Source organism: Neolamprologus brichardi, chromosome 23 (assembly GCF_056152115.1).
Source record: "Neolamprologus brichardi isolate AB-2024 chromosome 23, ASM5615211v1, whole genome shotgun sequence".
Lineage (NCBI taxonomy): Eukaryota > Metazoa > Chordata > Actinopteri > Cichliformes > Cichlidae > Neolamprologus > Neolamprologus brichardi.
The window spans coordinates 31,596,394-31,623,520 of NC_142125.1; the positions used below are offsets into that span (position 1 = coordinate 31,596,394).

General features: G+C 41.5%; 3 protein-coding genes across 3 annotated transcripts; 1 reads left to right on the top strand and 2 right to left on the bottom strand.

The window, feature by feature from the left end:
• Positions 1-4,401: 4,401 nt before the first annotated feature.
• On the bottom strand, positions 4,402-9,428 carry timmdc1 (translocase of inner mitochondrial membrane domain containing 1). Its single transcript, XM_006804081.3, has 8 exons — positions 9,258-9,428; positions 7,591-7,937; positions 7,180-7,345; positions 6,892-6,980; positions 6,577-6,644; positions 6,255-6,333; positions 5,049-5,159; positions 4,402-4,965 (listed from the first exon to the last, which is right to left on the bottom strand). Exons 2-8 carry the CDS (start codon positions 7,914-7,916, stop codon positions 4,815-4,817), a joined length of 990 nt encoding a protein of 329 aa, XP_006804144.1. The 5' UTR covers positions 7,917-7,937; positions 9,258-9,428; the 3' UTR covers positions 4,402-4,814.
• A 250-nt stretch (positions 9,429-9,678) lies between these two features.
• On the bottom strand, positions 9,679-16,631 carry poglut1 (protein O-glucosyltransferase 1). The gene is made up of 11 exons (XM_087836695.1): positions 16,527-16,631; positions 15,358-15,448; positions 15,024-15,167; positions 14,772-14,907; positions 14,548-14,669; positions 14,006-14,065; positions 13,769-13,868; positions 13,520-13,578; positions 12,657-12,824; positions 11,630-11,686; positions 9,679-11,536 (listed from the first exon to the last, which is right to left on the bottom strand). The coding sequence occupies exons 1-11, from the start codon at positions 16,597-16,599 to the stop codon at positions 11,380-11,382; spliced, it is 1,167 nt and encodes a 388-aa protein (XP_087692821.1). The 5' UTR covers positions 16,600-16,631; the 3' UTR covers positions 9,679-11,379.
• Positions 16,632-17,063: 432 nt separating this feature from the next.
• LOC102790328 (calsequestrin-2-like) lies at positions 17,064-24,709 on the top strand. Its single transcript, XM_006804080.2, has 11 exons — positions 17,064-17,508; positions 19,833-19,917; positions 20,027-20,127; positions 21,578-21,686; positions 22,561-22,634; positions 23,153-23,283; positions 23,376-23,421; positions 23,558-23,612; positions 23,700-23,800; positions 23,927-24,001; positions 24,083-24,709. The coding sequence occupies exons 1-11, from the start codon at positions 17,266-17,268 to the stop codon at positions 24,296-24,298; spliced, it is 1,236 nt and encodes a 411-aa protein (XP_006804143.2). The 5' UTR covers positions 17,064-17,265; the 3' UTR covers positions 24,299-24,709.
• The last annotated feature ends 2,418 nt before the right edge of the window (positions 24,710-27,127 follow it).

The following is a 27,127-nucleotide window of genomic DNA, read 5'->3' on the forward strand; positions in this document are numbered from 1 at the left end:
AATGGGCCTAGTGAGCTTTCTGAACCTCCAATGGAAAGAATTCTATGAAAATAACCGCGTACATGTTTGTAATAAAATAACTGTCATTTAATGTCACGGACAAGTGTTTAAGTCGGCCTTTTCAGTGACAATTTCACGTTACAAAAAAAATCTGAACGAGTTGCACTTTAACGCACCATTTAAGCAACGCCTATAGTCAGATACAGTTATGAAAGTACAATAGAAATTTCACGTGTGTTTCCCCCTACTTGTCCTCACGTGCAGTAGCTGGTGTCTGAGGACAGCGCGAGCACCTGGAGTCTGGGCCGTCTTCAAAGTTCAAAAGACAACTTCGTCCAAATGACATCAAACTTCACTGTTTTCACTCCATCTGTCCATTTTGTGCCAAAATGTCCATGCAAATAGTGCAGACAGTAGCGGTTTTAGATACGGGCGACACGGGGCGGCATCACGGCTCGTTCTCATGCTGCCCCGATCATGCCAGCGCATATTGGGAATGGCATTGGTTTTCTATCGCCCATTTGCTGGGAGTAAGGGCGTGCGAGGTGCGCCTGCTGCTTGCGGCACAGGGAGGAAAGGGCGGGGCGGCAGCGGCATGGCTGGCTGGCTGCAGCAGCAAAAATGACAAACTCGCAAAATAAAACAAATTACAAACAAACCAACAAACACGAAAACACCAGACATTATAATACAGACTTTTAATTTGCACCGATGTTTTTTTCAAAATTCTACACGCGAAAAGTGAGCGCGAGAGCCCTCGGTGCGCCTGCTCGCTGCCGAAGTCAAAGTAAACTTTATTGTCATCTTCGCTACATACAGTCCAGTATATAGAGAGACGAGACGACGAGGCTCCAGTTACAGCAGTGCAAGTAAACAAACAATATATATAAGAAGAGTAAGAAAATAAATATACACTTTAGGACCAGGGGTAAGGGATCAATAACAATTTAAAATGTATATTTTATATTTTGTTGATCTAAAGTCTCACACACAACCCGTTTTTAAACTTCTTTTCTCATTTTTTAAATGAGAAAAGAAGAGGAGGAGTGTAGCGACTTCCACAGTCGCTAGAGGCCGGGGACTGAGCCTGTCAACTGTCAACTTTACGCAGTAATGCCAGAGGTGGAATTGCTTGCTTGTTTATTAAAGTGCTTGAAAAGTTTACAGAGCAATGTGATCGGCTCGCGATTCAAACTCTTAAAACATCACAGGCTCTAATGCAACAAGTGGAAACTCGTTGTGCTGCGGTCAACAAAAACTACGGCTACCCAGCCCTCTTCTCTGTCAAAATCAAACCAGTGAATGACAGACTGACAACGCCCTCTTAATGTCGCCGCTAGCACCCACGTGACTCCCGTTACACATCACCATAGCAACCAAACAAATGAAAACCGAGTGATCATTAAAATTCAATGCATTTAATTATGACTCCTACAAGGAGAAACGAGCAAAAGATACAGGTAAGAGGGGGTGTTCGCCCAGGGCGCCAAACAGGCTATGACCGCTACTGAGTGCAGAGTCTCACCGGGATGCATAGTGGCATTATACAATAGGACGTCACATCAGGGCTGCTGTTGCCTGCTCCTGAGTTTAGCAGACTACAGAGATCCTGTCCCTATACCAAAGCACTATGTTACTTAAGTTTTGCATCTTGATGAGACACCAGCAATGCACAGAAGAGACAGCTGCTCTAACCAAGTAAAGACCCATCTCTCACTTAGACAGCTAAACTGAAGCCAATACCTCTGTTGTGATGACACAGAATTTTTGGACTGTCAGATGTCATTTAGTAAAAATGAGAGTCTGGATTTAGTTTCTCCTTAAATCAGAGCTAAGAATTAAATATCTTATAACAATATCCAATTTTAGCTCAAAGACATGGAGACAGCTTTGCCAAAAGCGTTACAAATGTATGTGATATGATCCACAAGCCTGAACTAAGTGTACACCGTGATTTGTGTGTAACTTTTGAGGGTTAACAAATGAGCGCTCCAGTCCACACACAGACATGCACCTGAACACATTGCGATCATTTGCGCACAACTTTTTAAGTTCATCATTTTCTCTTTGACAAAGGTTCCTGTGCGCACACGTCCCTCCTGGTCGCTTACAAAACCTTAAACGTATGCACACAAATCGTTGATACCCACAGACTGCGTCACATGCCCGGGAGAGGTTCTGAGACGACTGTCAGGCGGCTGCTTCGCATAATCCAAAAATCTAAGCTACGTTCAAGGCCCAGTGGAAAACGGAGACATCTGGGTTTCTATTGTATTTTTTTCCCCCAATAAACAGATGGGTTCATCTCTCCTCCACTAGAAAACACAGATATTATTTTATTCTTTAAATAAGCTGCCGCTACATGCTGGATGTTCATCTGCTGGGAAAAGTCAGTCAATGCTCAGTTCGTTTCTGCTCTGCCCGGTTAGATAAACCCTGGAGACGAAACAGCGGAAGCCCAGATGTTCCTTTTTTTTTTTTTTTACTGTGACTTGAATGCAGCTTGGATTTGTGGTTTTGAGTGAGGCTGGCTGGGCCAAAGTTGTGCCAAAACCCCACGTCGGCATGCGACGTGATTTGTGCGTGCCAGGCCATTCGTGCACGCGCATTTATGGTTTGTAAGAGAGCTTTTACATGTCGGTTTAGACATGCGTGTGCACAGGAAGCTTTTTTAAAGAGAAAATGATCCGATTTGTGAAGCCGAACTTAAAACGTTGTGCAGAAATGAGCAGTATTTCTTTAGGTTTGGATGCACAGATTTGATAAATGGTTCAACGTGTGGTCAAGATACATGCTGTGAACCCTCAAAGGTTACACACAAATCACTGTGCACATTTAAAAAGCTTGTTTTGGGCTTGTAGGCATTTAAAACACTTTCTCTCTATGCAAAGATCATCAGCTTTACACTGCAGTGTCAGATAATGTTCTTTAAACCGATTCATATAATATCTAACAGCTGCAGAGGTACAGAAGATGAAAATACATTTGTATTTTTTAAAAGCTTCCTTTGTCTGCTGTTGTTTTTAATGGCCTGGTCCTTCTTGGTTTCCAAAGGGATGCTCTGCCTTCTTTACTTTTGTCTCTAAAAGATGCCCCAAAGGTGTTTCACTTGTTTCAAGTCAGGCAACACACCTCTCCAGGTGATAGTTTTTCTTTTGCCTGTATTAGAAACACTCGTTTTGCCAACATGCTTTGCTTTGTCGTCATCTCTTTTCTGGAGGATTCTGGCGACTCAGTCATCTCGTTAGCTTCTGGTATACGTTGAGGCATTCATGGTGCCACCTACCAAAGACACCTCCTTCATGCAGCCTCATAAGATAAACTCCCACCCCCACATCTAATATTCTCCAAATATTCATCAAGCGTCTTTTCATGTTTTATTTATTTTGTTTTTTGGATTCCCATCACACACAACATGAGTGATCGTGTCACCAACTCTCACAGAAATTTGCAAATCCACTTTTGGTCCTTGTGCTAACTAAGAAACAGTCTTTAGTGTCATTCCTGCACATCTTAGTTCAGCTCAGTTCTTTTCCATGTGGACACACGGTGGACACAACCCATTAACAAATACTGACAGCGCTTTGGTGTCCGAGCATTTCACAGGCCAGAAGAAAGTCCCCTGTGTTGCAGTATGCATGCGTTTGTTGCATTGTTTCAGCTGTGGAGCAGTTTTCAACTTTGAAATACCGCAGTTACTGAAGACACACATCTCTGTTGTATTCTGTACTCACTCATGCAAAGCCATCAGCAGAGGGCGCTCAGAGCCCATTTATGAAACATACTTCACTTGCTGTCATTCTATCAACAAATTACTCAGCAATCATTCATATTTTCATTTTCAGAAGTCATGTTACTCTCTCAGAAAAATTAAGAAACTGATGGGAGGATTCATGGGAGGAAGTGGGTGAATACAGCATGTATTCACTTGTCGACCCATCCCTCAGATGCAGTATAAAAGTATAAATGTAAAAGAGCTGCAGCTTCATTGTGGTTATTTGGGATAATTTTATATTGGAATCCAATAAGGTTTTTAATTTGAACAAATATGATGCTAACACTTTCCTTCCAACAGTAAATTAAGTCTGGAAAAAGTCAGACTTGCAATGTTACTCCAAACTAAATGGTTAAAAAAAAGAAGAGAGAAATCTATTTACTAGTTTCTCGTTTGAAGCGTTTACCTGAAGCTCTCTGAGCTCTCCACATCACAGCCTGCTCAGCCTGCTTCTATTGGCTGTCCATGTGCACGTCAGCAGTCACTGCTGCATCCTGAGCCCCAGCTGTTGCTGTGTCACATCTTTTTTACACCAGGGGCCGAGGCTTTGGTTGACCTAGTTGCTGAAAAGCCCATAAGGCAAAGTCAAAAGCAAACTACAGATTACACACAGAGAGAACGAAGTGTTTTGTAGCATGAATTGATATTTATTGGTTTGGAGAGGAGTCTGTTTCTTTCTTTCTTTCGCGTGGTTTTAATAAGTTGTACGACCAACAATGCTGACTTTGTGATTTCAACCACGGGACATACTGTGTCAGTCAACTTCAGTATTAAAAGTACAGAGAAGCATCACATCAAGTCCACCTTAACCTTTACAACACCAATGTGGACTAAGTGGCACAAATCAGATACTGAATATTTGTCTTTAGTCTTAAAATCCTTTTCCTGTATCCCATGTCACATTTAGGTGAGCTCTTCGTTGGATCTACTTTTCTTGTACAACAGCATCATGAATTCATCTGAATCGGTTTCCATTCAGTAGGAGAACGTTTGTATTTTCCAGATTCCAACAGATAGCAGACAGTGAAGGCAGCCATGCTCACTGTCCACTTGAGTCTTTGACTACATCCTCATTCTGTGGTAGACTGAGCAGCTCCTGGATCCTCTGCATGTCCTTATTGGTTTCCTCCACCTGAGAGCTCACATTCAAGTTGGAAATCAGCTCATCCGTCAACTGCAAACGGGCTGTCCTTTTATTGGAAACACAAGCTCTGATTAACCAAGAAGCATCAGGATAAAATGACACTTTGTATTTATTTCTGATAGATCTTACCATTCTGCAAGCTTGTGCTCATACAGTTCCCTGCGCTCTCTCCTGCGCCTCTCTCGGATCGTCTCTCCAGTCAGGGACTGCAAGGCAATGACCAGAGCACCAACCGGAATCCTGTGTAGAAGTCAGTGTGTATCACTGTAACTGTGATGCTCACCTTTACACTTTTACACAGATCAGTCCATCAGATAGTCTATGTTGTATAACATAAAACATATCAGATGCCTGTTCAATGGAAGCATCGACACTGTAATAACTTCCTTAAACAGTTTCTACAGCTGCTGCGGCCCAGCTTCTCCGAACCCTCCGCACTTTCCACTCACACCTCTACGACATGAATAAGGAAACCATAATGGTTAAAGATCTGGAGCGTGATGTGCTTTGCAATTAGCTGCCTGCTTTCATGCCGCCCCTTCTGCCCCAGCTACACCTGGCGTAGCCGTGGCTGGAGCCATTTGCGCACATCAAATGCTCCAGGTGGCTGGCCACTGAAGCAGACAGTGAGAGGAAGAGGAGGAGGGAGCAGTGCTAGTGGAGGGCCAACTGGAAGTATGGCTAAGCCATTATGGAGTTGACCACAGGGATGATCCAAACTAGACCCTCCTCTGTTACACCATCAAAGGCAACACACTCAATTTGCAGTTATACAATCTGCATTTAGCTCTGTGCGCTCAGCTGAAAGGACGAGCGAGGCTAAAGTGGGCCAGGGTGTGAAGATGAGACAGAGGATGAAGCACCTCCAAGTCTACATCAGACCACGGTAGAAGGACACAAGAGGCTGGAATAACACCAATGGTATGAAAGGAGAAGGGCAGCTGCTGCCTTGGCCCGTCTCCTTGGTTCAGTACCCAAAACACTGTCCTCTGTGGTACATGAGTCCCTCTGGCACCACGAGCAGACTTGGAAGGGAGTGGGGAGGAGGAGGAGGGGGGAGGTTCAGCTGGGTGACAGAGGGTTGCTGGGAGGGGCGCAGCTGGCTGCCAGAGTGCTCACTGACTTCGAGCACACAGGCATGAATGTAAATACACACACACACACACGAGAAGGCATGCATGCATGTCAAAAAGTAAATACACAGCATCTGATAATAGAAGTCAGCTCAGTACCGAGGACTGAGCATGTTCCATTACATCAGATGGAAAAAAGTTCAACATGCACTGTTGGGACTGGAAGTCAAAGAATTCGTGTAGAAGCAGAAGCCAGCCTTACCCCAGCACTGCTCCGATGACCGAGCCCGCTACCAGCCCTCTCAGGCCCAGGTTCAGTCTGAAAAGGCCTACAGTCACAGCTGCTCACATACAGAGTTTCATCATTTCAATGTGCAGGAATTTGTACTGGACATGTTGAAAGAACACTTTTATTGTCAAGCAATAATTAAACATAGATTCTGGATGTAACTGAACAGGCATTTCACATTTTAATATCATCACATACGGTCCTATTTTAATGGGCATTTATTATAGAAATAACTGAAAACAATCAGAGTTGGAACTACAACCTGCAGGCGCCCTGATCAGATCACGTGACTCACCTCCAGCTGCAACATACTGGCTGACTGCGTCTTTGTCTTGGTACACGGAGAGTCCCGTGCTCACAGAACTACACAGGGAGAGGAAACACACACGATGTTGAGTCAGTGAGGCCAAAACAAACTGACCGAGGTATACTAGCAATGTTAAAGCGCTCACATCCAATAAACATCTGCACATTGTTTATGTGACATTCAGCATTCTGTGCATTCTCCTGTTATTAATACTCCAGATCCACAAGCTGATTTGAGCCCTTGTAAAAGTAACACTACACACACTTTCCTCACATGCTCCACCTGTTTTTTGTTTTTGTTTACCTGAACAAGGTAACTATCACAGCCACTCTCCAGCTCCATCTCCATCCATATCTTATAAACCCCCGGATAGCTGCATTGTGTGCTGAGCGCTGACAGACAGAACAGGCACAGACAGACTTTTATTTGCAGCATTATTCTCAATGCTCCACTTCAGACCACTAAATAATAATTCAATAAAATCAGAAACTATGACATCACAATATTAAAGCTGAACACGAACATCATTCATGGAACATTTGCACCCAAAACCACAGCAGATATGGTTTTAAAGGCACAGATTTCACTTACCACTGCGTCCACACGATTAGTGTATAATTCTGCCTGGCTGACTTGGATATATCTCTCCCTGGCGTGGCGAGCTGCTGGCAAGCCCCCATAGACAAAGCCTGCAAGTGCACCGAGAGCACCGCTGTTTACAACATTGGTGATCTCCTCTGGGTATTTCTGAGTCACACTAAACAGGGACGAGAATGTTCCTTGTAAGTTTAAAGCCAGTAATGAGTGAACTTGTTACATTAGAAGCCATTAGAGCAAAAAGCCATTAAAACTAAAGGATGCTGCAAGTTTAGTTAAATAATCTTAACTCATCAACTACATGGTTCACGATGAATTTGACACCACAGTGTCTACATATACACAAAGACCTTTTCAAAAACACCAAGACACCAACAAGTGAAACAATGTAACAAGAAAACTAACTCTCTGTCAAAGAGATCTTTGATGCGCTCCCATCCCGTGCTCGGGAATTCTGGCTTCCCGATGTTTTTCGGGAGGCTGCTGGATGAAGGGATAGCTACAGGAGCAGTACTGGTGAAGGAAGAGGATGATGAGGAGGAGGAGGAAGAGGGCATCTGTGCAGCAGCCACATCAGCTGCGTGAACCCTGGGGAGCAGAAAGCAGAAGAAAGGAGGCCTGGCACGCTGGATGAAGCCCTGCAGTTGGCCGGTGCTCAGCGTGCCCTGAGGGGCTGAATCTGCCAGTCGTCTCTGCAGGGCAACGCTTGTCCTGCGCCGCTCTGGATGCATCACGCTTCAGCTGCTGATGTGCTGCAACAGGGAGAAACACATGGTCACGGGCTGAGACGCCACACTCGCCGCCTCAGCTCAAGCTCCATCCTCAAAACCAAGAGCCTCGAGGCGAATGAAGGCCTGGCAGCGCTGCACAGGCTGTTTGACTAAGCAGCTGTTGAATTCTACAGTCCCATCAACAGAAACTGGGAAAAATAGGCTTTTTTCCTCCCCCAACTGTAAAATGCACTATTGATCTCTCAGAGCACAAAACCTCAGATCTGCTAATCAGGATGTGTCAACTGCTCAGGTAAAAATAAAAGGTGACAGTAACCTTATTCTGCCTGAGATTTTTTTAACCAGAGCACAAACAGTAAATATATAAGGAAATGTCCACATTTATTGAACCATCCACAGTAGAAATAAGATTATGAGTCTGAGTCTGTTTGCACCAAGGCGCGAAACAATCAAGCTGTATTTGAGAGGAAACAATACTATTTTACAATTTTGTTTATCTAAACAATTTGAATGACCCTAACCCTGTATTTTCACTCCTGCTGTAAGACTATGGAGTGGCCACTCAATGACACGAACTCTGATGGCAGCAACTCAATGCATTCAGGCATGTAGACAGGATCCTGACCTGCTGAAGTTCGAACTCAGCATCATAATGGGGAGGAAAGGGTGGTGTGAGTGTTTTAGAAACTGCTGATCTACTGGGATTAGAAAGGTAGATTCCTCTGTTGGGTCAATATGGACCAAAGTTGTTTCCAGCACCTTTGTGAGTCAATGTCACGAAGAATTGAGGCAGTTTTAAAGGCAAATAGGGTCCAACACAGTTCTAGCTGTTGTATCCCCTCAATAGGCAGAAAATGTAGATGAAAATGGCTTTGGTGATTGATTTGATTTGATTGTGTTGTTTTAACCCAACAAGGCAGAAAAATTTTAATAGCATTTAGGCTGTGTTCATCTGAAATGGGTGTTTGTTTATGCAGAACCTTATACAGAGGACTATTTGGATTATTTCTGGCGAGATTTTATTAATAACAATTAATATATAATTTTTTTAAAGCCAGTGTGCTGGTGGATAAGTGATGCCACATAAAGCTGTCTCTTCATACAGTGCTCTTGTCAGGTCAAACTTTGCATGTGCTATTGCTCAGGCTAACACAGCAGCAGCACCTTATTTATGACAAACACAGCACAGTTTGACGTTACAGCTCCCAAAACGCGACACCGGTTTTCATTGCGGTCGGTTTTATGCTCCTCGTCTGTTCAAACACTGGTGTGTAACAACCCCTCGGATGGTTAGCATGCTGTTAGCCTCTGACACATCACAGCAGGTGCAAAACAACTTACTTGAATTCCTCTGAAATGAACCGCTTGTTTTTACAAAGACGTGCCGTTCCGATTAATGTACGAAAATACAGATATTTGTTTTTCATAATGCCCTTCAGAAGAGCGCTTTACTACAGTTCACTCCCACCACTACAGTTCCCACATAATCCACCGGCGTCCAAACCTTTCACCCCGGCCAAGACTTACAGCTGAAAGACTTGAAAATAGCGCCGCCTATCGCTGGAGGACTAACACAGCTGCTGTTACCGTTGCTGACACAAGCGGGTGGTTTAAGTTTATGATGGGTTATTATTATATAGTTATTTAGTTAAGGGGTAAAACCTTAACTAAATACAGCGGACACACGTGAATATTATACATACATACATACATATGTACAGCAAGAGGCAAAAACAAAGACAAAAGTGTGACAAAGACAATGTTAAAAGGTTTTAACCAGTTTATTGAAATAAAAACAAACACTATGACCAGACACATCATCTCAGCTTCTTTTTTTCCTCAAATAACCGAATACTACAACATATTCAACATGATCATGTATCAGTTACATCATCTATAATGTCTTGATATCAAGGCAGCTTTATCAGAAATGGTAAACAAAGTGGTTACTCTGAATATTATTGCTCACTGCTGGCACTTTGTGTAAAAGAAAGTGTCCTTCTATCTATGTTATAAAATCGATGGCGGTGAAATGTAGACTGATATAGCTAAAGATTTGCATTCCGGTTATCATGAAACTTAGTAAAAGTCTAGAGTTTTTCCAGTTGCCCAGTAGAGGGCAGTGTAACAAAACTTATCTTTACCAAAGCTTTGCAATCAACTTCACTGGTGGCAAAGAAGAAACTCTACTACCACATGATCCTCAGACATTCATCTTACCAGTTTTAGCCACTACTACACATTATTTTCACTAACTGTACTAAACATAGATTCATTTAATATCAAACTATTTGTTGTGCATTAAATTATCCCAACATGGTAAACCTGGTATCCTTAACTACCACTTAATAATTACACATCTTTTGTAAATATCTGAACACCCTTCGTCCATTTCCATTACAGTTTTCAATGACTTAAAGACAGGAGTGCATTATATTTCCATTATGATCCTTTCCTGGAGAATTAAAGTTTTAGTTTCAATAAAAACAACTGTCAGACCAATCTATGAGCCCATCAGTAGGAGTAATTGCTCTTTTGCTCTTACATGGACAAGTTACCTGCATGCAACCAAAGCTTGCTCAAAAACCACAACTGGACAACAAAACACAAACCAGAAAGCTTCTAGTACCAAAATTCTTGCCTCTCGCCTACAGAGTCTAAATATTCACATGTAATCTAGTTATAAAAGTTACTCCCAAACTGATATCCACCAACAATCCCTCGGATTTTCCTTTACATCATGATTTCCACTAACCTTGATAATGTCACTATAATATAATCAAAATAACAATCACAGCTATAACTTTTTGACAAATAAAAATAAACTGATGTATAAAATAATGGATTGCCTCTTTAGTGGCTTATAAACATGCGTTATAGTTACGCACTTGTGCTGGTTAGATGGATAACAGGCGCAAAAACAGTCGTCACATCTGGAAGTACTGAACTCATCAAACCAGAGTGATCAGTAAGGACTTTGGCACATAAGCCCCCTAGTGGCACCTGAAGATTCTTCATGAACAAAAGGAAAATTTCACAAGAATTATTGATCGAGGGATCCTTAGTGTACTCTTGCAAATGCTGGCTCTTTTAGAGAGACGTGTCAGTCACGTGATCTGATGGAAGAATGTACACCACAGAGAAACAGTGTGCACACTTTTCCCCCTCTTTCAAAATATACTGATAGACTCTTGTGGGCACAGATTAATTACTGGCAGCATCTACAGTCAGCTGCTTGTACAGCTGTGTAATCTAAGCCCACTAACTGGTGGACATGTGGGTCATTGGTCTCAAACACTGTAATAAACACAAATACATGAAGACAGCCTTAAAGCGTCAGACTTCAGATCGGTAAATAAAAACTGAATACTAACAACATGACACAGTGCTGCTTGAAAGGAAACCGTACGCCCTGGTTCAGTTACAGTCAGAATCTTCACAGTCTGGTCCCACACAGTCTGTCCTACAGCTCTGTTTTGCTGGCTCGGTGGACTATCTGGTTGTAGCTGTTCTTTCTTTGGGGTTTGTAGGTGAGAAGCTGGCTGAACTCGGTCAGAAGTCTTTCCCAGTAGCAGGAAACATCTTCCATTCGCAGGTGGTTGAGGATGAACTCCTTCCCCCTGTAGAGAGGTTGGGAAGCAGAAAAGTCACGTGATGCTGGGAGAAGGTTATCGCAGCTACTCCTGCTCAATCATGAAGTTCTGTTCTCTCACCTTGTAGCTATTTCCTGCGCGATGGCATCGTTCTCTTTAACAAACTGGAGCAGCTCCCTGAGGACACAGAGTGCAGACACATTTATATTTGCAAATTCTTCCTTACTTGGCAAATAGTACTCTTGGGCGTGCATAGAATAGAGATATTTCAAAATAAAACCTGAAATAAAGTAACAAATAAAGTTTGAGAGCTCACTTTAAAATCCCCATCCAGCCTTCTTGTCAAGCTCTCTGGTTTGCTACAAGCTATTAGTTGTTTCACCAGCTTGTTGGCATTTATCCAAATGCTTTGGCTTGAAATATACAGTCAGCGTATCACTATATGTTCAAGGATGCAATTAAAATGTGTAAATTTGCACATTTACCTATATAACAAATCATTATTGTGTGTCATCAGGTTTAAATTGTCAAAGCTGTTTGTAAATACATTCCTTTGTTCTATAAAAGGAATATAAAAGGCCTCACATTTTTAAATTGGACAACAGACAGAAGGCTACACACACACTGTATAAAGACACAAGCTGCCGTCTTCTTTTCTAAACCAAAGGGACGTCTTAACAAATACATTTAAACAACAAAACTAACGGTGCACACACAGACTTCATCCACACGTCTGAGGACTAGAGATGTCACGATACCACTTTATGTCCGATACCGATATCATAAATTTGGATATCTGCCGATACCGATATGAATCCGATATAGTGTATTTTTAATCAATAAAACATTTTTAATATCTTGCTGCATTTTGTATAAGTTCATACTGAAGTTTAAAAAAAAACAAAAACACTAAAGCTATACCACAGCCGCTCTATCACGTGACGCATACTGCTCGACGTGCTAAGGTTATGAGCTGAGTTACGCCATGTTGCAAGTGTTGTGAAGTGCTTTTGGGATATTTAATGGATCGGATTACATTTTTTATTTCTCTCCGATATCCGATCCAGTAATTTAGGTCAGTATCGGACCGATACCGATACGTAATATCGGATCAGTCCATCTCTACTGAGGACACAAGCTGACCTACCTGAGATCCGACAGATCCTGCCTGACTGGGATGTAGTGGACCCAGGGTTTGAGCTGAGGGTAAAAGAATTCCTGCCATTCGTCTCCCACGTGAAACACCAAGGAGCCGCACAGGAAGAGATGTTTGAAGCGAAAACTTGCTGCCACACCACGGAAGTTGAACAAATACCTGCAGGAGATTGGAAAGAAGTCATCCGTTAGACTGCATGTCCCAACAAAGCTGCTGTAAACTCAGCTATAGGACATGTCTTTAAAAAAGCTACTTTTGGCTGTTCTCATGCCACGAGGGTGTCGCCACAGCACCTGCAGCTCAATCCTTCTGTTTGCAATGAGCAGCCAATCAGAAGGAAGGTGGTTTAAAGAATTGGAGCTAAAAAGCCTTGTTTCAGACAGAGGATAAAATAATAATAATAATAATAATAATAATAATGGATTGCATTTATATAGCGCTTTTCAAGGCACCCAAAGCGCTTTACAATGCCACTATTCATTCACTCTCACATTCACACACTGGTGGAGGCAGCTACAGTTGTAGCCACAGCTGCCCTGGGGCAGACTGACAGAAGCGAGGCTGCCATATCGCGCCATCGGCCCCTCTGGCCATCACCAGTAGGCGGTAGGGTAAAGTGTCTTGCCCAAGGACACAACGACCAGGACAGAGAGCCCGGGGATCGAACCGGCAACCTTCCGGTTACAGATACGCTTCCCAACCCCCTGAGCCACGGTCGCCCGAAAGGCAGACCTAAGGCCCAGGATTTCAGGAGGATCATTCTGATTTGTAGATCACACAGAGCTGGGAAAGAGTATAATGGTTCCTCTTTAAATATGAATGAAATACAGGCAATGTCAAGAGAATGAGCTCACTTGTATTTGCAGTGATCTACCAGGGGAATTTCCTTGGCAGGGGGTCTCCCAAGAGTATCCTAAAACGCAGCAAATACAAAAAAGTCATTTAAAGTCGGTCTGATGGATTCCACTGTAAAAGTGTATAATATGTCCTATAACAGTGAAATGATCGTATATAAGCAGGATCAATTTAAAAAGAATCTTACGGATTTCAGATTATTGCAAAAGTCTGTGAGCTCAGTGTGGTGTGGTGTCAGTGTGATTGACCTTCTCAGACTTCCAGGCTTGGTTCTTTGTATATTCTGCATCTACCAGCTCTGGAGCTTCTCTGGACAGAAGGATGAGAGGGTCGCGCTCAGGGCTGGTTCTACCAAAGAAAGAGCACAGTCCAGAAGACATGATTTAGGGTCCTACAGCTAGCTACACATATGATGTAAATGTATATGAAAAGAAAAAGAATTTCCATAGAGAGTTACACAAAGTAAACATCTTCACAACACTGACCTGGAACCTCTGAAAAATCCTTTAGACTCTTTCTTCTTCCATGGCCACTGTGCTGCAGATCTAAAACACAACACATTATTAGCAGTAGTACTATTAGAAATGTTGTACTTTAAAATCAACATTTTTTATTTAATATAGAACAAAGTGGAGATATTATTTTAATAAGGATATGAAAAAGGACCACCTAAATGAATTCAAAGTATGGAGAACAACAGGAACAGCTCATGATCCGAGCCATACCACATCATTGTCAAACACGGTGGGAACATTGTGATGTCATCAGTATGGCTACCAGTGGAACACTAGTGTTCATTGATGGGACTGCTGACAGGAGCAGCAGGATTCCTCCAAATGCTGGAATATTATTATATTTAAGATTATGGTAGTTTGTCCAATTCACTTTGAGCTTCAAAAAATGCGGGACTGTGTATAAAAGTGACCGTAATTTCTAAATTACATTTCTTCAGTGCACATAATTGGACAATGGTCCAAACTGTACGTTCACTAGTCAGCCCCTCTCCTCACTAAAGTGCAAACCTTACTTTTTAAGGTCATCCCTCATCAGATCCCATCTTCCCAGTCCGGTGGGGTAAATGGGCCACACAGCAGGTCCGCCTTCCCAAAATGTCCACGCTGGGTACATGATGTCGTTGTAGTCTGAGGTCTACTTAAAAAACAAACATCCACATTTCAAGAACACTTACTGCACTTAATAATAGTAATAATACATCCACGTGTGCCTCAAAAATACTGCCCACATTCTGACCTTACTGAAAGAGAAGACTGGCAGGGTTGGCTGCACCCAGTGGGGGACTTGAGGGTAATCTCTCACATTTACAACCATCTCTAAGTCAGGCAGCTTGTCAATCACCTCCAGTATGAAGTGCTCCACCCCACTGCACCTGAAAACAGGGAAGTGGCCCACATCATGTCATGGATACAACTACCTGATGTTCAGACAAGTAACAATGACTTGTATCTGATCAATTTCTAAAAATCACACCAGGTCCTGCTTTACCTAGCAGGGAACATGCAGTTTTGCTCCCTGTACAGCTTGTGCCCAATGATCTGGTAGTGGGTTCCCACTCCTCTCTGAACCGTAGCAGCCATGACATCCTGTGAAATCCCCCCTTTAAAGGTCTGCAAGTCATGCTGTAGGACACTGAGACAGACGGCAAAGTTCATATTATGCTTTAACTTACACAATGGGAATGAAGCAGTAAACATGCATGTGATCAGTATGTCAGATACTATACGTAGATCTGACACTTATTTCATAATAAAGAGGTTTCTAACAGAATGATCTTTTGCCTGGATACAGTTCATATGCAAGAAAGATAAAGTGCACCAACCTTAGGTGGCAGCTACAGTTGACAGATTCACATGGAGTGTACCCTTTAACAGTATCCGATATCCTTTCTTTAATTTTCTTCCACTGGTTGCCTGCAACATCACATATAAATGGAGATTTTGCTATTTTGTATCACATTTAATAGAGTCAAAATCATTCAGTAGGTCACAAAAGAGCCCAGCATCTAAAAAGAACTGCAGGCCTCACTTGACTCAGTTAAAGTCAGTGTTCTTGATTCAACGGGAAGAAAGCGAGTGGGCAGAAATGGCTCATTGCTGTAATTGACGGAACCATGAATTCTGCTCTCTACCAAAAGACCCTGAGTGAAAATGTCTGGCTGAAGCACACCTATGCAGCAGGACAATTATCCAGTACACACCAGGAAGCAGGAAGTGTTGTTTGCCAGTCAGCCAACAAAGGAAATATTTAGGGAAGAACAGACGTGTTATTTTTAATGTATTGTATCTAACCAGATTCGCAGCTGCCTGTGTGCCCTTTTTGTTTTCAGTCGCGTTTACTAATAACAGTTCAGATGTTCATTATTAATTTAAAAAAAAATCTACAACACAGATTTGTGTGATATTCAATTTGAAGAAACTTTGAAATATGAGTGGACACCTTGATTGTGCTGTTAAAGTTTGCAGCATATTACAGTCTTAGGCTTTATAAGGGCTTTACAAGGGGCTGAGAGCTTACTTTTGAGCTTCCCTTTGCTTAAGCCAGAGCATTTGCACAATCCGTTAAAAGAGACAACACACGTCGATGGAGTCTAAAGAACAAGGGAAAACCTACACGCGCGGCTTTTTCGCAGTTTGCAAGTTGCTAATTTACATAGAATCAATGTATTTGTGTAGGTTAGGTTTTTTAGAGCAAGCAGACCATACAGGTTAACACCACTTCAAGTAACTCCTGAACGAAAAACACTCTGTCATGTAATGGCTCGACTATAAATTATCGTACTGAATGTGAGTGAAAGAGCTAACTCTTACCCATCATTCATACCAACCTAAAAGTTAGCTGCTGGGCTAGTTAGCTAACACCGGTGAATTGATGGTTGCCTGTAGCCAACTTTAAGTCATCTTAAAGAGCGACGGACAAATAAAAGCTCGCTAGTTCTTTTTTTTTTTTTTTAACACATTCAAAAGGCGTAGGTGTTTAAAAATAGATTACCTGAAGCACCGGCCAAACACGCGTGAAAAACTTGCACTACTATTAAAATCCTCCACAACCAAAACCACTCCATTTCCCCTCTATCCTCCAGCTTTGTCTGACGAGGAGAATCTGTGCCGCTGTTATCTGCGGTCCGCTACTTCTGGCTGGGTTACAGTCATTACGGTAATGCTCGCAGTGAAATTCATTTGTTCGTTACCGTAAAGCTTAAAACACTGAGGGATTGTTGGTCTCACATCTTATATATATATATATATATATATATTAGAAAGTTATTTACAACATAAGGCATGAGTTTCAAATGTACAAACACTGCCACATAGGTAATGACGTTACTGATTTAGTGGTTGATGAAATCACGAGTTTATTTCAAGGGCATGAACAGCATCCTCATGAATTATTATCCTTCAAATGTGCTCAATATAATGAGTTTCTCCATCACAGAGAGAAAAGGAGGAGGAAAGAGACCCTCCTGAGATTTGGGCAGTAAGTGACAGAGAGAGGAAGAGACAGAAGACAGGTGGAGAGGGAGAGCTATCAAAAGAGGGCAATAAAAAGAAGCAGGGGCCCAGTGAAATATTAGACAGAGTATTTCAGATTTGCTGGAGATATAATAGAGATCCAAGCTGTGGATGAATTGCAGATCTCATTCATAGCCAATTTCTTCAAGTTTTGTCTTGAGAGGATCTTGGATTTTTATTTTGTATTTTTTTGCAAACACATCCACAGCTGAACAAAAATGCAACACATGTGGCTCTCTCTTCTATCTGGCCTCTGCCTTAACCTGGTTTTCCTTTGCAGTGCCGAGGAAGGTCTAGAGTTCCCCAATTTTGACGGGAAAGACAGGGTGGTGGACATCAATGAGCGCAACTACAAAAAGGCTCTGAAGAGATATGACCTGCTGTGCCTGTTCTACCACGAACCTCTGCCGGCCAACAAGGGTCTTCAGAAGAGGTTCCAGATGACAGAGCTGGTGCTGGAGGTGAGAAACTGGTTGAGGTGGGAAGAGGTGAGACAGTATGTGTCACAGACTGCAGGGCAAGTGGGTCGGTAATGATATTCATTGTGTGTTATAAAATGGAGTTAACCGTGAAAGGAAAGTGAGAAATGTGGAAGTATAATGATGTAATCTACTTTTTTATAGAGGCTTTTTTTTCACGTTTTGATAAGCATTAAACAGAAAGGCTAACTCATGTGGTTCAGGCGTTAATGCTCCATAAAGAATTCTTTCTGATGATGAATTATAACATAAAGTGCCTTCTCTGCTTGAAAAATTAGATTTGGGAGAAGCAGTTATTGGGATTGCTGATTCGTTTTGTGTCTATTGACCAGTTGCTTTGTGGTAAAAAATCACATTTCCAGAAGCCTTAGCAGTACTTAGCATTCTAACATACTAAACATATTGCCTATGAGGATGATGGTATTCGTATTTAGGCCAAAGACCAATATAGAGCCTCACACATTAGCTCTGTAGCTTTAGACCACGTTGGATAGGCAAAAAAAATATATCCCAAAGTGAATGTTAATCCCTGTTAACCCTATTCCTGACTCTAAGGGGGTCACTAGCGATCTGCTGGATGTTACTATCATGAACCTTCATAAACAATGAACTGGTTTTAAAAACTATTTGCAAAATTCATTGCTCCTGAGTTTTTCAGGTTTGCAAATACCTGGAAGCTATGGGAAATGTATCACCACTGATCAAAGAAGACACGAGGAAATGAGAGATGGATCTGTTGTGGCATACCGGATGCTGAGCTATAGCTCAAATCCCTGCAGATTACATTCTGCCATGCAAACTTGTCACAAGTAGTCACTGATACTTCAGACATGTTGCCCCATGTTTCCTCTGTCTTCTTGAAGTATAGACTCTCTCCTTAGACTGGATCTATGTTTTACCTGTGCACACTCTTAACTGGCAAGCAGTCCTTTTAATCCCATTTTGTGCTCTCCACTGTGGTTTACATATATCCAGAGATTGTTTCTAGGTCATTTTGTTAATTATAGCTTGTTCCCAATTCTCTTTACTATCTTCCTTTGAACTAGAAATCAGAAGATTTGCTCTCACACTCCTTTCCTTCTCATCTTGGAGGCATTTTTTATTTGTTAGTATTCACCTTTGGCAACATTTTCAGTTTCACATTTCTGTCATGTTTCGTGCACTCTTGGAAAGCAGAAATACACAAAGTAAACCCCCTCCTCAGTGGTTTTCTAAATCTGTTATCCTTCCTCAACAACTGCAAGCTGAAAGGCAAGCAGTCCTGACTCACAGCTTCCTTCTAACAAGAAAAGTCCACAGGGGGCTCTCAGTACACAGACATCTCGGTAATGAAAAGATGTATTGACGAAGACGGCTGCAGCTGTGGATGTCGACTCAAGTACACAGCATAGAAGTCAGAGCTAAATCAAAGCGCTGAGCAGAGGGTGTTCACACCAGTGTTTCTTATCTCAAGGTTTACTTACCAGGTGGTTTTAGTCCACACATGTCCACACTGTACAGTTTTTTTTAAAAGTCAAATAAAAAGTCACCAACTATTATTTAATTTACCAGCTATGCTCTTGCGTCTTGCTCCCAGTTGCCAACACTGGTGTTTTACTGCACCTATTTCAGTGTTGAAGCCCCTAAACTGGCCAAAAGCCTCCCACCAAGAGCCGAGAGGAAGTACTCTCTGGCTACAACAATATCCTGAAGGTCACTATGAAACTTGACCAAGATTTGTACTTAATATTGACCTAAACCATAATCTTTTCCTAACCTAAATAACAAGGTTTAAATCTCAATCTGCTGCTGTTAGTATGGCTGAGGGTGTCACCTGTGTTTGTTTGTATATGCATAACTTCTTACCAATCGCGATGGTGACCTCTGTGATTTTAGAAAAGAGACAACATTTAGAACACGATGAAGAGATTTCAGAACATGAGGTATTTTGCCGTTACTGGATAGGACAGTGCAGAAAGTAGACAGGAAGCTGGAGAGAAAGTGAGGGGGATGACATACAGGAAACAGTCTGGGACAGACGAGTAGGCCTGGGTTTGACGCACTCTCAAGTCAGAATGTGGCAGGTGAGTTTGAAGATGAGGATGAGACAATCAGCTTCCAAACAATGGTCCATCCTGTATGACTGCCAACTTGGTGCAACAAGGCCCAACACAAATAGTGAACATTAAATCTCATTTTTAACGTTTCATCCTAGATGCCACAAGGTGATTAGGTGATGTTCCTGATCTAGGTTTTTTTTAAAGTGTGTTTTATAGAGTATTTTAATAGAGTCACAATACTGAATGAGTTGTTGTTCTTGAACACAGCTTACAGCTCAAGTCCTGGAGAACAAAGACATTGGTTTTGGAATGGTGGACTCCCAGAAGGATGTCAAAGTGGCCAAGAAACTGGGTATGTACTGCATCTGTGTTGCTCTTGGCTTATCCACTCATATGGTTTTCTTATACCATTTTACTAGTAATGTATTGTTTTGAAAGTGTTGGATCTGTTGTCTAAATAGGACTGGAGGAGGTGGGCAGCTTGTACGTGTTCAAGGACGACCGTGTGATTGAGTTTGACGGGGAGCTCTCAGCAGACACTCTGGTGGAGTTCCTGTTGGACGTGAGCAGTAAAATCTGATGCTTTTCAGACGGCAGTTACGTTACCCACAAAGACAATCAATCTTCAGCCTCGTTAATTAGTTGAATGCCTAACATATCACAACTGCAACATCAATAAGCTCTTCAACAACACACATTTTACTAACCGTCATGTCATATAACAAATGCACTGTAAACTAAGTTATCAGAAAAGTTAAGGCAGCAACACAACTGCTACAGGTCCCTTTTGATTACAGTTAAATCTCATATACTTTTGATGATCTAACTGATTTTTCATTCACATTTCCCACAGGCTAAGATAAATTACCAGAATATTAAAAGTAATGAGTTAATATAAAACTCCCTTTTACTCAACGTTGTTGGAGTTCTTTTTGTAAACATAAGAAGGTTCTGCCTTACTTTTGTTGTGCAAAAGTTTAGTGGAGACAGATTAAAGTTTGCAGAACTCACTAAGAAGCCTGTGCCGTCTACTCAGGCTAAGCAATAGCTTAACAAGCCCCTTCACTCATGGCATCACAGCTTCTATCTATCTAATATGGATCAAATATCTATTATGCACATTTAGGTCGACGCACTAATAATTTTGCCAAATAATAGCATCTTAGTCAAATCTATACGCTCTGGAATCCTACAGCTTTTTCTTCTAATATCATAGCATCCACTCAGTAAGCTGTATTATTAAAAGACAAGTGCGAGCTAGAGCTGACTAATAGATTTCCTTTGGTTTGTGCTTTTACTGCTCTTCCTGCAGGCTTTTTTTTTACACTCTTTATTACTGTATGTGCAATATTCTCTACATTAATTCAGTCCTATTGACTATCAGCACATGCACACATTCACATTTAAACAATGCAACTGACGACAGAGAAATGTTACCTTTAAGAGGTGATTACTTAATCCTCAAAATAGTGCAATTTATTAAAAAAACAAGAACTCCAATTTAGAAATATGAAAACTTAAATATTTTTAATTAATTTGAGTGTTTGGGTTTACACGGCATATTGCACAAGATATTTATTTTAAAAGAACAGTGAATAGGGCCTTAATTGGGCCCCTGGTTCCTGATACATTTACTTCATTTTTATCTAAACTACACACTTTAAAGTTTTTAGGACTGCATCATGCACAAGTTCGGCATTATTGCTTTGCATTGATTATTGACTGACATGTATATGCCTTCCAAGGTAGGTTTAGCGCAACAGTTACTTAACAGTTAGGTGACAGTACCCTGTATTTCAACTCTGTTAGGTGGATTATATTACCATGGCATGAGCCAAGCTAGCTGTTTGCTATCTTCAGTGCTAATGCTAAGCTAATCAAAGCTGCATGTAATTATGAGTCCACATTAAACAAAAGTGTATGAGACTGGAACTGATCCAACTATACCAAACTGATTAAGTTACCTAAATAATGACTAACATGTTTTCCTTCTGTGTTATACTGCTCCTTAGGTGCTGGAGGACCCAGTAGAGATGATCAATAATGCCATGGAGGTGCGAGCCTTTGAGAGGATGGAGGAAGACATCCGCCTCATTGGTTATTTCAAAGGAGAAGATTCATGTTAGTTTAGCATCAAACTCATATGTCAATATAATAATAACAATAATAATAATAATGGATTGTATTTATATAGCGCTTTTCGAGACCCTCGAAGCGCTTTACAATTCCACTATTCATTCACTCTCACATTCACACACTGGTGGAGGCAGCTACAGTTGTAGCCACAGCTGCCCTGGGGCAGACTGACAGAAGCGAGGCTGCCATATCGCGCCATCAGCCCCTCTGGCCAAATATATCTACATTTAAACAAGAGCAGTTCTAAAGGAATTTAGAAAGACTAGGAGTGTATGGTTGCACCTATACTTACACTCTTTCAGTATACCATAAAGGTGTTTTATTGTGCTTCAGAGATGTTAATGGACTATAGAGGTTGATGGAGATATATTTCGTATAGCCTTACTGGCTGCTAAATGAAAACCTGATTCTAGACTTTGCTAGTCTCACTCAGTCTCATGACAGCCTTTAAATAGCTTCTGGCTCCTCGTCTAATAGGTCAAACTGCAATTATAGTTCTTCTCACAAAAAAAGGAGAAATGTGAGGCAGGGAAGATACTATCTGGCCAATACGACAGTGGCACAAATTTTCATTATGAAGCCTATTTCTGTCCAGATATAGGTCGGTCCCTGGCGGTGACCTTGTTGGGAAGAGAACTAGGATCGTGTTACAAGTGTATAAAACTGTATTAAGGGAAAGTTGGTTACTGGGATGAAGATACCAGAATCTGATGAGAAATTGAATGAAGACACTGCCTTTCTTTTCTTGCCTTTCTCATCACACCATCACTATAGAATGTCACTGCTGAACTTCAGCTTTTGTTCCTGTCAATCTCTCTCAAATTTATTTCCAGCTCTCATTTTTGTTTTTGTTTTTTAGATTTCAAGGCTTTCCAGGAAGCCTCAGAGCGGTTTCAGCCTTACATCAAGTTTTTTGCTACATTTGATAAATCTGTAAGTCTTAACAGAAAATATACTACACTGTACTTTGTTTTACAGTAACATGCACCATAATTACTTAAAACACGCTAACCATAATAAATTAGAATATAGACTTAATTAAATGCAACTTATATTAATTTCTGTGTGTAAATAACAAGTAGCTTGTTAGCTTACTTTTGCCATGTAAGCAAAAAGCTAACATGGCTATATTCAAATGCATCAAAGTCTAGCTGCTAGCAGCTCTGAAATTCACTATTTAGCATGCTACATAGCATGTCACCTGTTGTTTAAAGTATGTAAATTAATGTTAGTGTTTGTTTTTTGTTAAATCTGATCACTTAGGCTAGCTGTTTCCAGTCTTTATCTTCACATCGCTCCTCAAATATACGTTTCTGAAAAAGACTGGCGATAGCTAATTTAGTTGAAACTCTTGATTAATGAGCTTCACTTCAAACATAAAAAAACAAACAAACATGAAACCATCCCTAAAACATTAAAGTGACATCTTGGCATTTAACTTTTTTTTTTAGGTAGCCAAACATCTTTCCCTAAAGATGAATGAAGTTAATTTCTATGAGCCATTCATGGAGGAGCCGGCCATCGTGCCTGGAAGACCTCTATCCGAGATAGACATTGTTGAATATGTAACCCAGCACAGAAGGTTAATGTTATTTTTTTCAAGTTTTATTAAAAAAAACTTAAAATTTCAAGCATTTCTTTGTGTGAAATTTAATACAAATGTGCTTCTTACAGAGCTACTTTGAGGAAGCTCCGGGCTGAGAATATGTTTGAGACATGGGTGATTGTTTGGTCTTATCAGAGCAGATGGAAGCAGAAATTACATAGTATACAAGCACTTTCTTTAAATGTATTGAAGCCAACGTTGAATTCAAGCTACTAATTACTCTAAATCTTTAAATTTTTCCCATCTGTAGGAAGATGACATGGATGGAATACATATTGTTGCCTTTGCTGAGGAAGAAGATCCAGGTCTGCAGCTATTGTTTAACATTACACTTATTTATCTTGATTAGAAACTGGAGTTGAGTTCAGATAACTTTGTTGTCTCTTCCTTAGATGGCTATGAGTTCCTGGAAATCCTGAAAGATGTGGCCAGAGACAATACCAACAACCCAGAGCTGAGTATTGTCTGGATCGACCCTGATGACTTCCCTCTGGTTCCGTCTTCCTGTTTAACCAAATAGTTTTTAAAATGATCCCTTATAAACAATTTCTACACAGGAAAATTCTACCATTGTTTAAATGCAGAACATGTCTGAAGTTGGTTTATCTTGTCCTGACAGTTGACCACTTATTGGGAAAAAACCTTTAAGTTGGACCTGTTTAGACCCCAGATCGGTGTGGTCAATGTGACAGATGTAAGTAAAATATCAAACTCTAAGAAAACACCAAAATAAAGACTTTAAAGATGTTAAATGTTGTGGTTCTCTGTTTTCCAGGCAGATAGTGTCTGGCTGGACATGTCCAATGATGAGGACCTGCCCACTGCAGAGGAGCTGGAGGACTGGATAGAGGATGTCCTGTCAGGGAGAGTGAACACCGAGGACGACGATGAGTCCGCTGATGAGCCCGAAAACCCTGACAGCTACATCACGGAAGACAGCGATGAAATTCATGACCTAGATGAAGGAGATAATGACGATAACTACAATTGACCCTCAAAGCTTTATATCCGTGCAGATCAGACCTGAACTAGCTTGGAACATCAGAATATGAGATTGTAGACGAATTCACATGTCTCTCTTTTTTTCTAATGACTTTAAAAATGCTAAATGAAACAAATTCTAAAACATAGATGGTGTAGATGTTAGATGTTTTTGACTATGGTTGTAAAACCAAAGTAACAAGCTAAGAGATGCTAAGACATTCCATGAAGCTGACAGGAATTATTCAGTGAGGTGATACATTTTTGTGTGTTTCTGACTCATGACACATAGTGATTTGACCCGCATTTGTAAAAAACAACAACAAAAAATTATTTTTTAGCAACTTTAAGGTTTATGTGTCCAAGATAGCAATGGCAACTTCTGAGTGTATGCATGTCTGTGAAAATAAATGTCAACCATTAAAGCTCAAACTGTTTCTTGTGACTCACTGTGTTAATATTATTTTATAAATATAAGATTTGCCTCAAACATCCAAACACATGCATATCCTTCAAACTTGTGTGCTCTACCAGAGGCCTGGGAGCTTGAGGGTCCTGGTTTGGTCCAGCTGGTTAGCCATCATTAGTTTGTCTGTATCTGGAAGTTTCACAGGACGCAGTCATTCTTAACCACCCTAGGGGGCGTCTCCCATTTTTACAGATGTTTCTGTATATTTTGCTAACCACTTGGTTGCCTGTTAGCATCTTCCACCCTACTGTATCCTGTCTGAGCTGGATCTTCACACAGTCTACACCTGGGTCTTGGTGTAGTAAACCCCAGCCTCTATCGATCTTGTGCTTAGAACTTGTTCCTGTGCTGACATGATTATTGCCTCTGTGCTGTTTTTCAGTCCCACTTTGTCCAGACATTGGTACATTTTTTGATATCAGCCATTTCTTCTCTCTGCTGGTGGTATATGTCCTGCAAGGGCCCATCCTTCCATGATGCTTCTTCTCCTTGACCAGTTGTGACCATCTTCCTGATGTACTCATGGATCTTTGTGTGGTTCTGACACTTCTTCCTTCTGCTTAGCCTACAGTCTTAGGATGTTGGACTTGGGATGAAACCCTTCATGCGTGTCCTGTCCTGATGTCAGTGGCGTCTATTTCCTCCTTTGGGCTAGTTATTATCCCAGCAGGGCATAAGTGTTAATTGCCTGGATCTTGTTCTTCCCATTCAGCTGACTTCACTTACTCTCTGAGTGTGTATACATATATATATACACACACACACACACACACACACACACACACGACATATAGTGATATACACTGTGCATCAAAAAAAATAATAAAAGTGAACCCTGTGAGTATCTTCATTCCCTTCTCACCCTCATTAAGGAAGTCCTTACTGATTCCCAGGACAGATCAGATTGGCACATTTTCTCAGCCAGTAAATGGGTGTTTCACCTTGAATTATTCAAACACTGGTAAATAATTCAGTATTGTTATGTCTCCTAATGGGAGTAGGGACCTGGACGCTGGAAGCTGGGGGAGGTCGGAGGTGAAAGAATCAGGGTGAGACAGGCTCAAATGCGGCACTCTGGGGTCCGACGAGCTGCATGAGGATTGGACAGAGTCCTGATGAAACTGTAAGTCTAGGCATGAATTAATAATACAAGGCCGTGCAGGACTCGTTATTCCCCTGGAGGAGGATGTGATGTAGTGTGTCAACAGGATGTTTGAATCATGATGGGGGATTTGCAGTTAATCTATGCCAGGTGATGAGAAACATTCAAGTGTGTGCGCATTTAAAACATGACCCTGGGGCAACTAGACATGTCATACTCTCTCGTGACGAGAAACAGCTAGTCATGGTATTGGTGTAAGTGTTGGATGCTGTGCGAGTGCTTTATGGTGACAAAGTCGCTGTGAATGTCAGATGTGATGGGGTGTTACATGAAGACTGACCAAATGAAGGACAAGATGGATTTCTCTCCTTTCTCCCAGGAGAGGAGGAATTACAAAATCACACTGACTAAGGTTCAATAAAAACAGCAAAGAACAAAGAAAAGACAGGAGTAAGATGAATTAAGGTGCAGATTTCTGTTCAAAATCAAAGCTACAAGAAGTAAGAGGGGATTTCCTCTCATGTCTCCATCTACACATAACCAAGCCATTACACAAAAGTGAGAGCGAGAGAAATGAAGGGAAGAAAACATTCCATTTAGATGCAAATGCTCCTCATTTTCCTCTCTACCAATGTCTCTTCCTTCTCACCCAGGTTCTGCAATGGAGCAGGTGGGTACGGGAGGGGGATTAAGCCAAGGACAGATGAGTTCCGACAGGCGGCCTTGCGCCCGGGGCTCACGGAGGGATGAGGTTGTTCGTTTTCAGCACTGGACAGCGACATTGACATTCATTTACCCACAAGGGCCGGCTGCGCCGCTCTGACAGGCTGACGGCAAGCCAATTACCGCTGAGCTCCATAACAACAAAAAGCCACCAAAATATGGCCAAAAAAGCTGATATTTTGCTCAGGCCTGTCACTAAGCACGGCCTGCCGCTTAATTTGCAACGACAGAAGAGAGTGTTAGCGAGCCTGCAGCCAGGGCAGCGAACGAGTGCATATGGAGATAGCGATGATGTGAACAGAAGACTTGTTAGTTTGTGAGAAATGGAGATAAGAAAGGAAAAAAGACTACAACTGGGAACATTTAAAAATGGATCGCCATGGTGTAGAGTTGGACAGCAGGCTGTGATTTGTTTCCTGGAAAAATCTAACAAAAAAAGTTGGAGTGAGTGTGAACTGTGATGGCGTAATCCTGGGTTACCTCGACACGTCACAAACACTTAAGGTAATCCTGGAAGTAAAAAGAGCAGCCCAGTACTCAGCAGC

Coding starts and splice junctions, on each gene's coding strand:
- timmdc1 (XM_006804081.3), bottom strand. CDS start 7,916: ATGCATCCAGAGCGGCGCAGGACAAGCGTTGCCCTGCAGAGACGACTG. Junction 6,334..6,576: donor CCAGTATGTTGCAGCTGGAG/GTGAGTCACGTG, acceptor GTATGTGAGCAG/CTGTGACTGTAGGCCTTTTC. Junction 4,966..5,048: donor GAGCACAAGCTTGCAGAATG/GTAAGATCTATC, acceptor TTCCAATAAAAG/GACAGCCCGTTTGCAGTTGA.
- poglut1 (XM_087836695.1), bottom strand. CDS start 16,599: ATGGAGTGGTTTTGGTTGTGGAGGATTTTAATAGTAGTGCAAGTTTTT. Junction 15,449..16,526: donor GTGTTTGGCCGGTGCTTCAG/GTAATCTATTTT, acceptor GTGATGTTGCAG/GCAACCAGTGGAAGAAAATT. Junction 11,537..11,629: donor GCGCAGGAAATAGCTACAAG/GTGAGAGAACAG, acceptor ACCTCTCTACAG/GGGGAAGGAGTTCATCCTCA.
- LOC102790328 (XM_006804080.2), top strand. CDS start 17,266: ATGCAACACATGTGGCTCTCTCTTCTATCTGGCCTCTGCCTTAACCTG. Junction 23,422..23,557: donor AGAATATGTTTGAGACATGG/GTGATTGTTTGG, acceptor TCCCATCTGTAG/GAAGATGACATGGATGGAAT. Junction 23,801..23,926: donor ACCCTGATGACTTCCCTCTG/GTTCCGTCTTCC, acceptor TTGTCCTGACAG/TTGACCACTTATTGGGAAAA.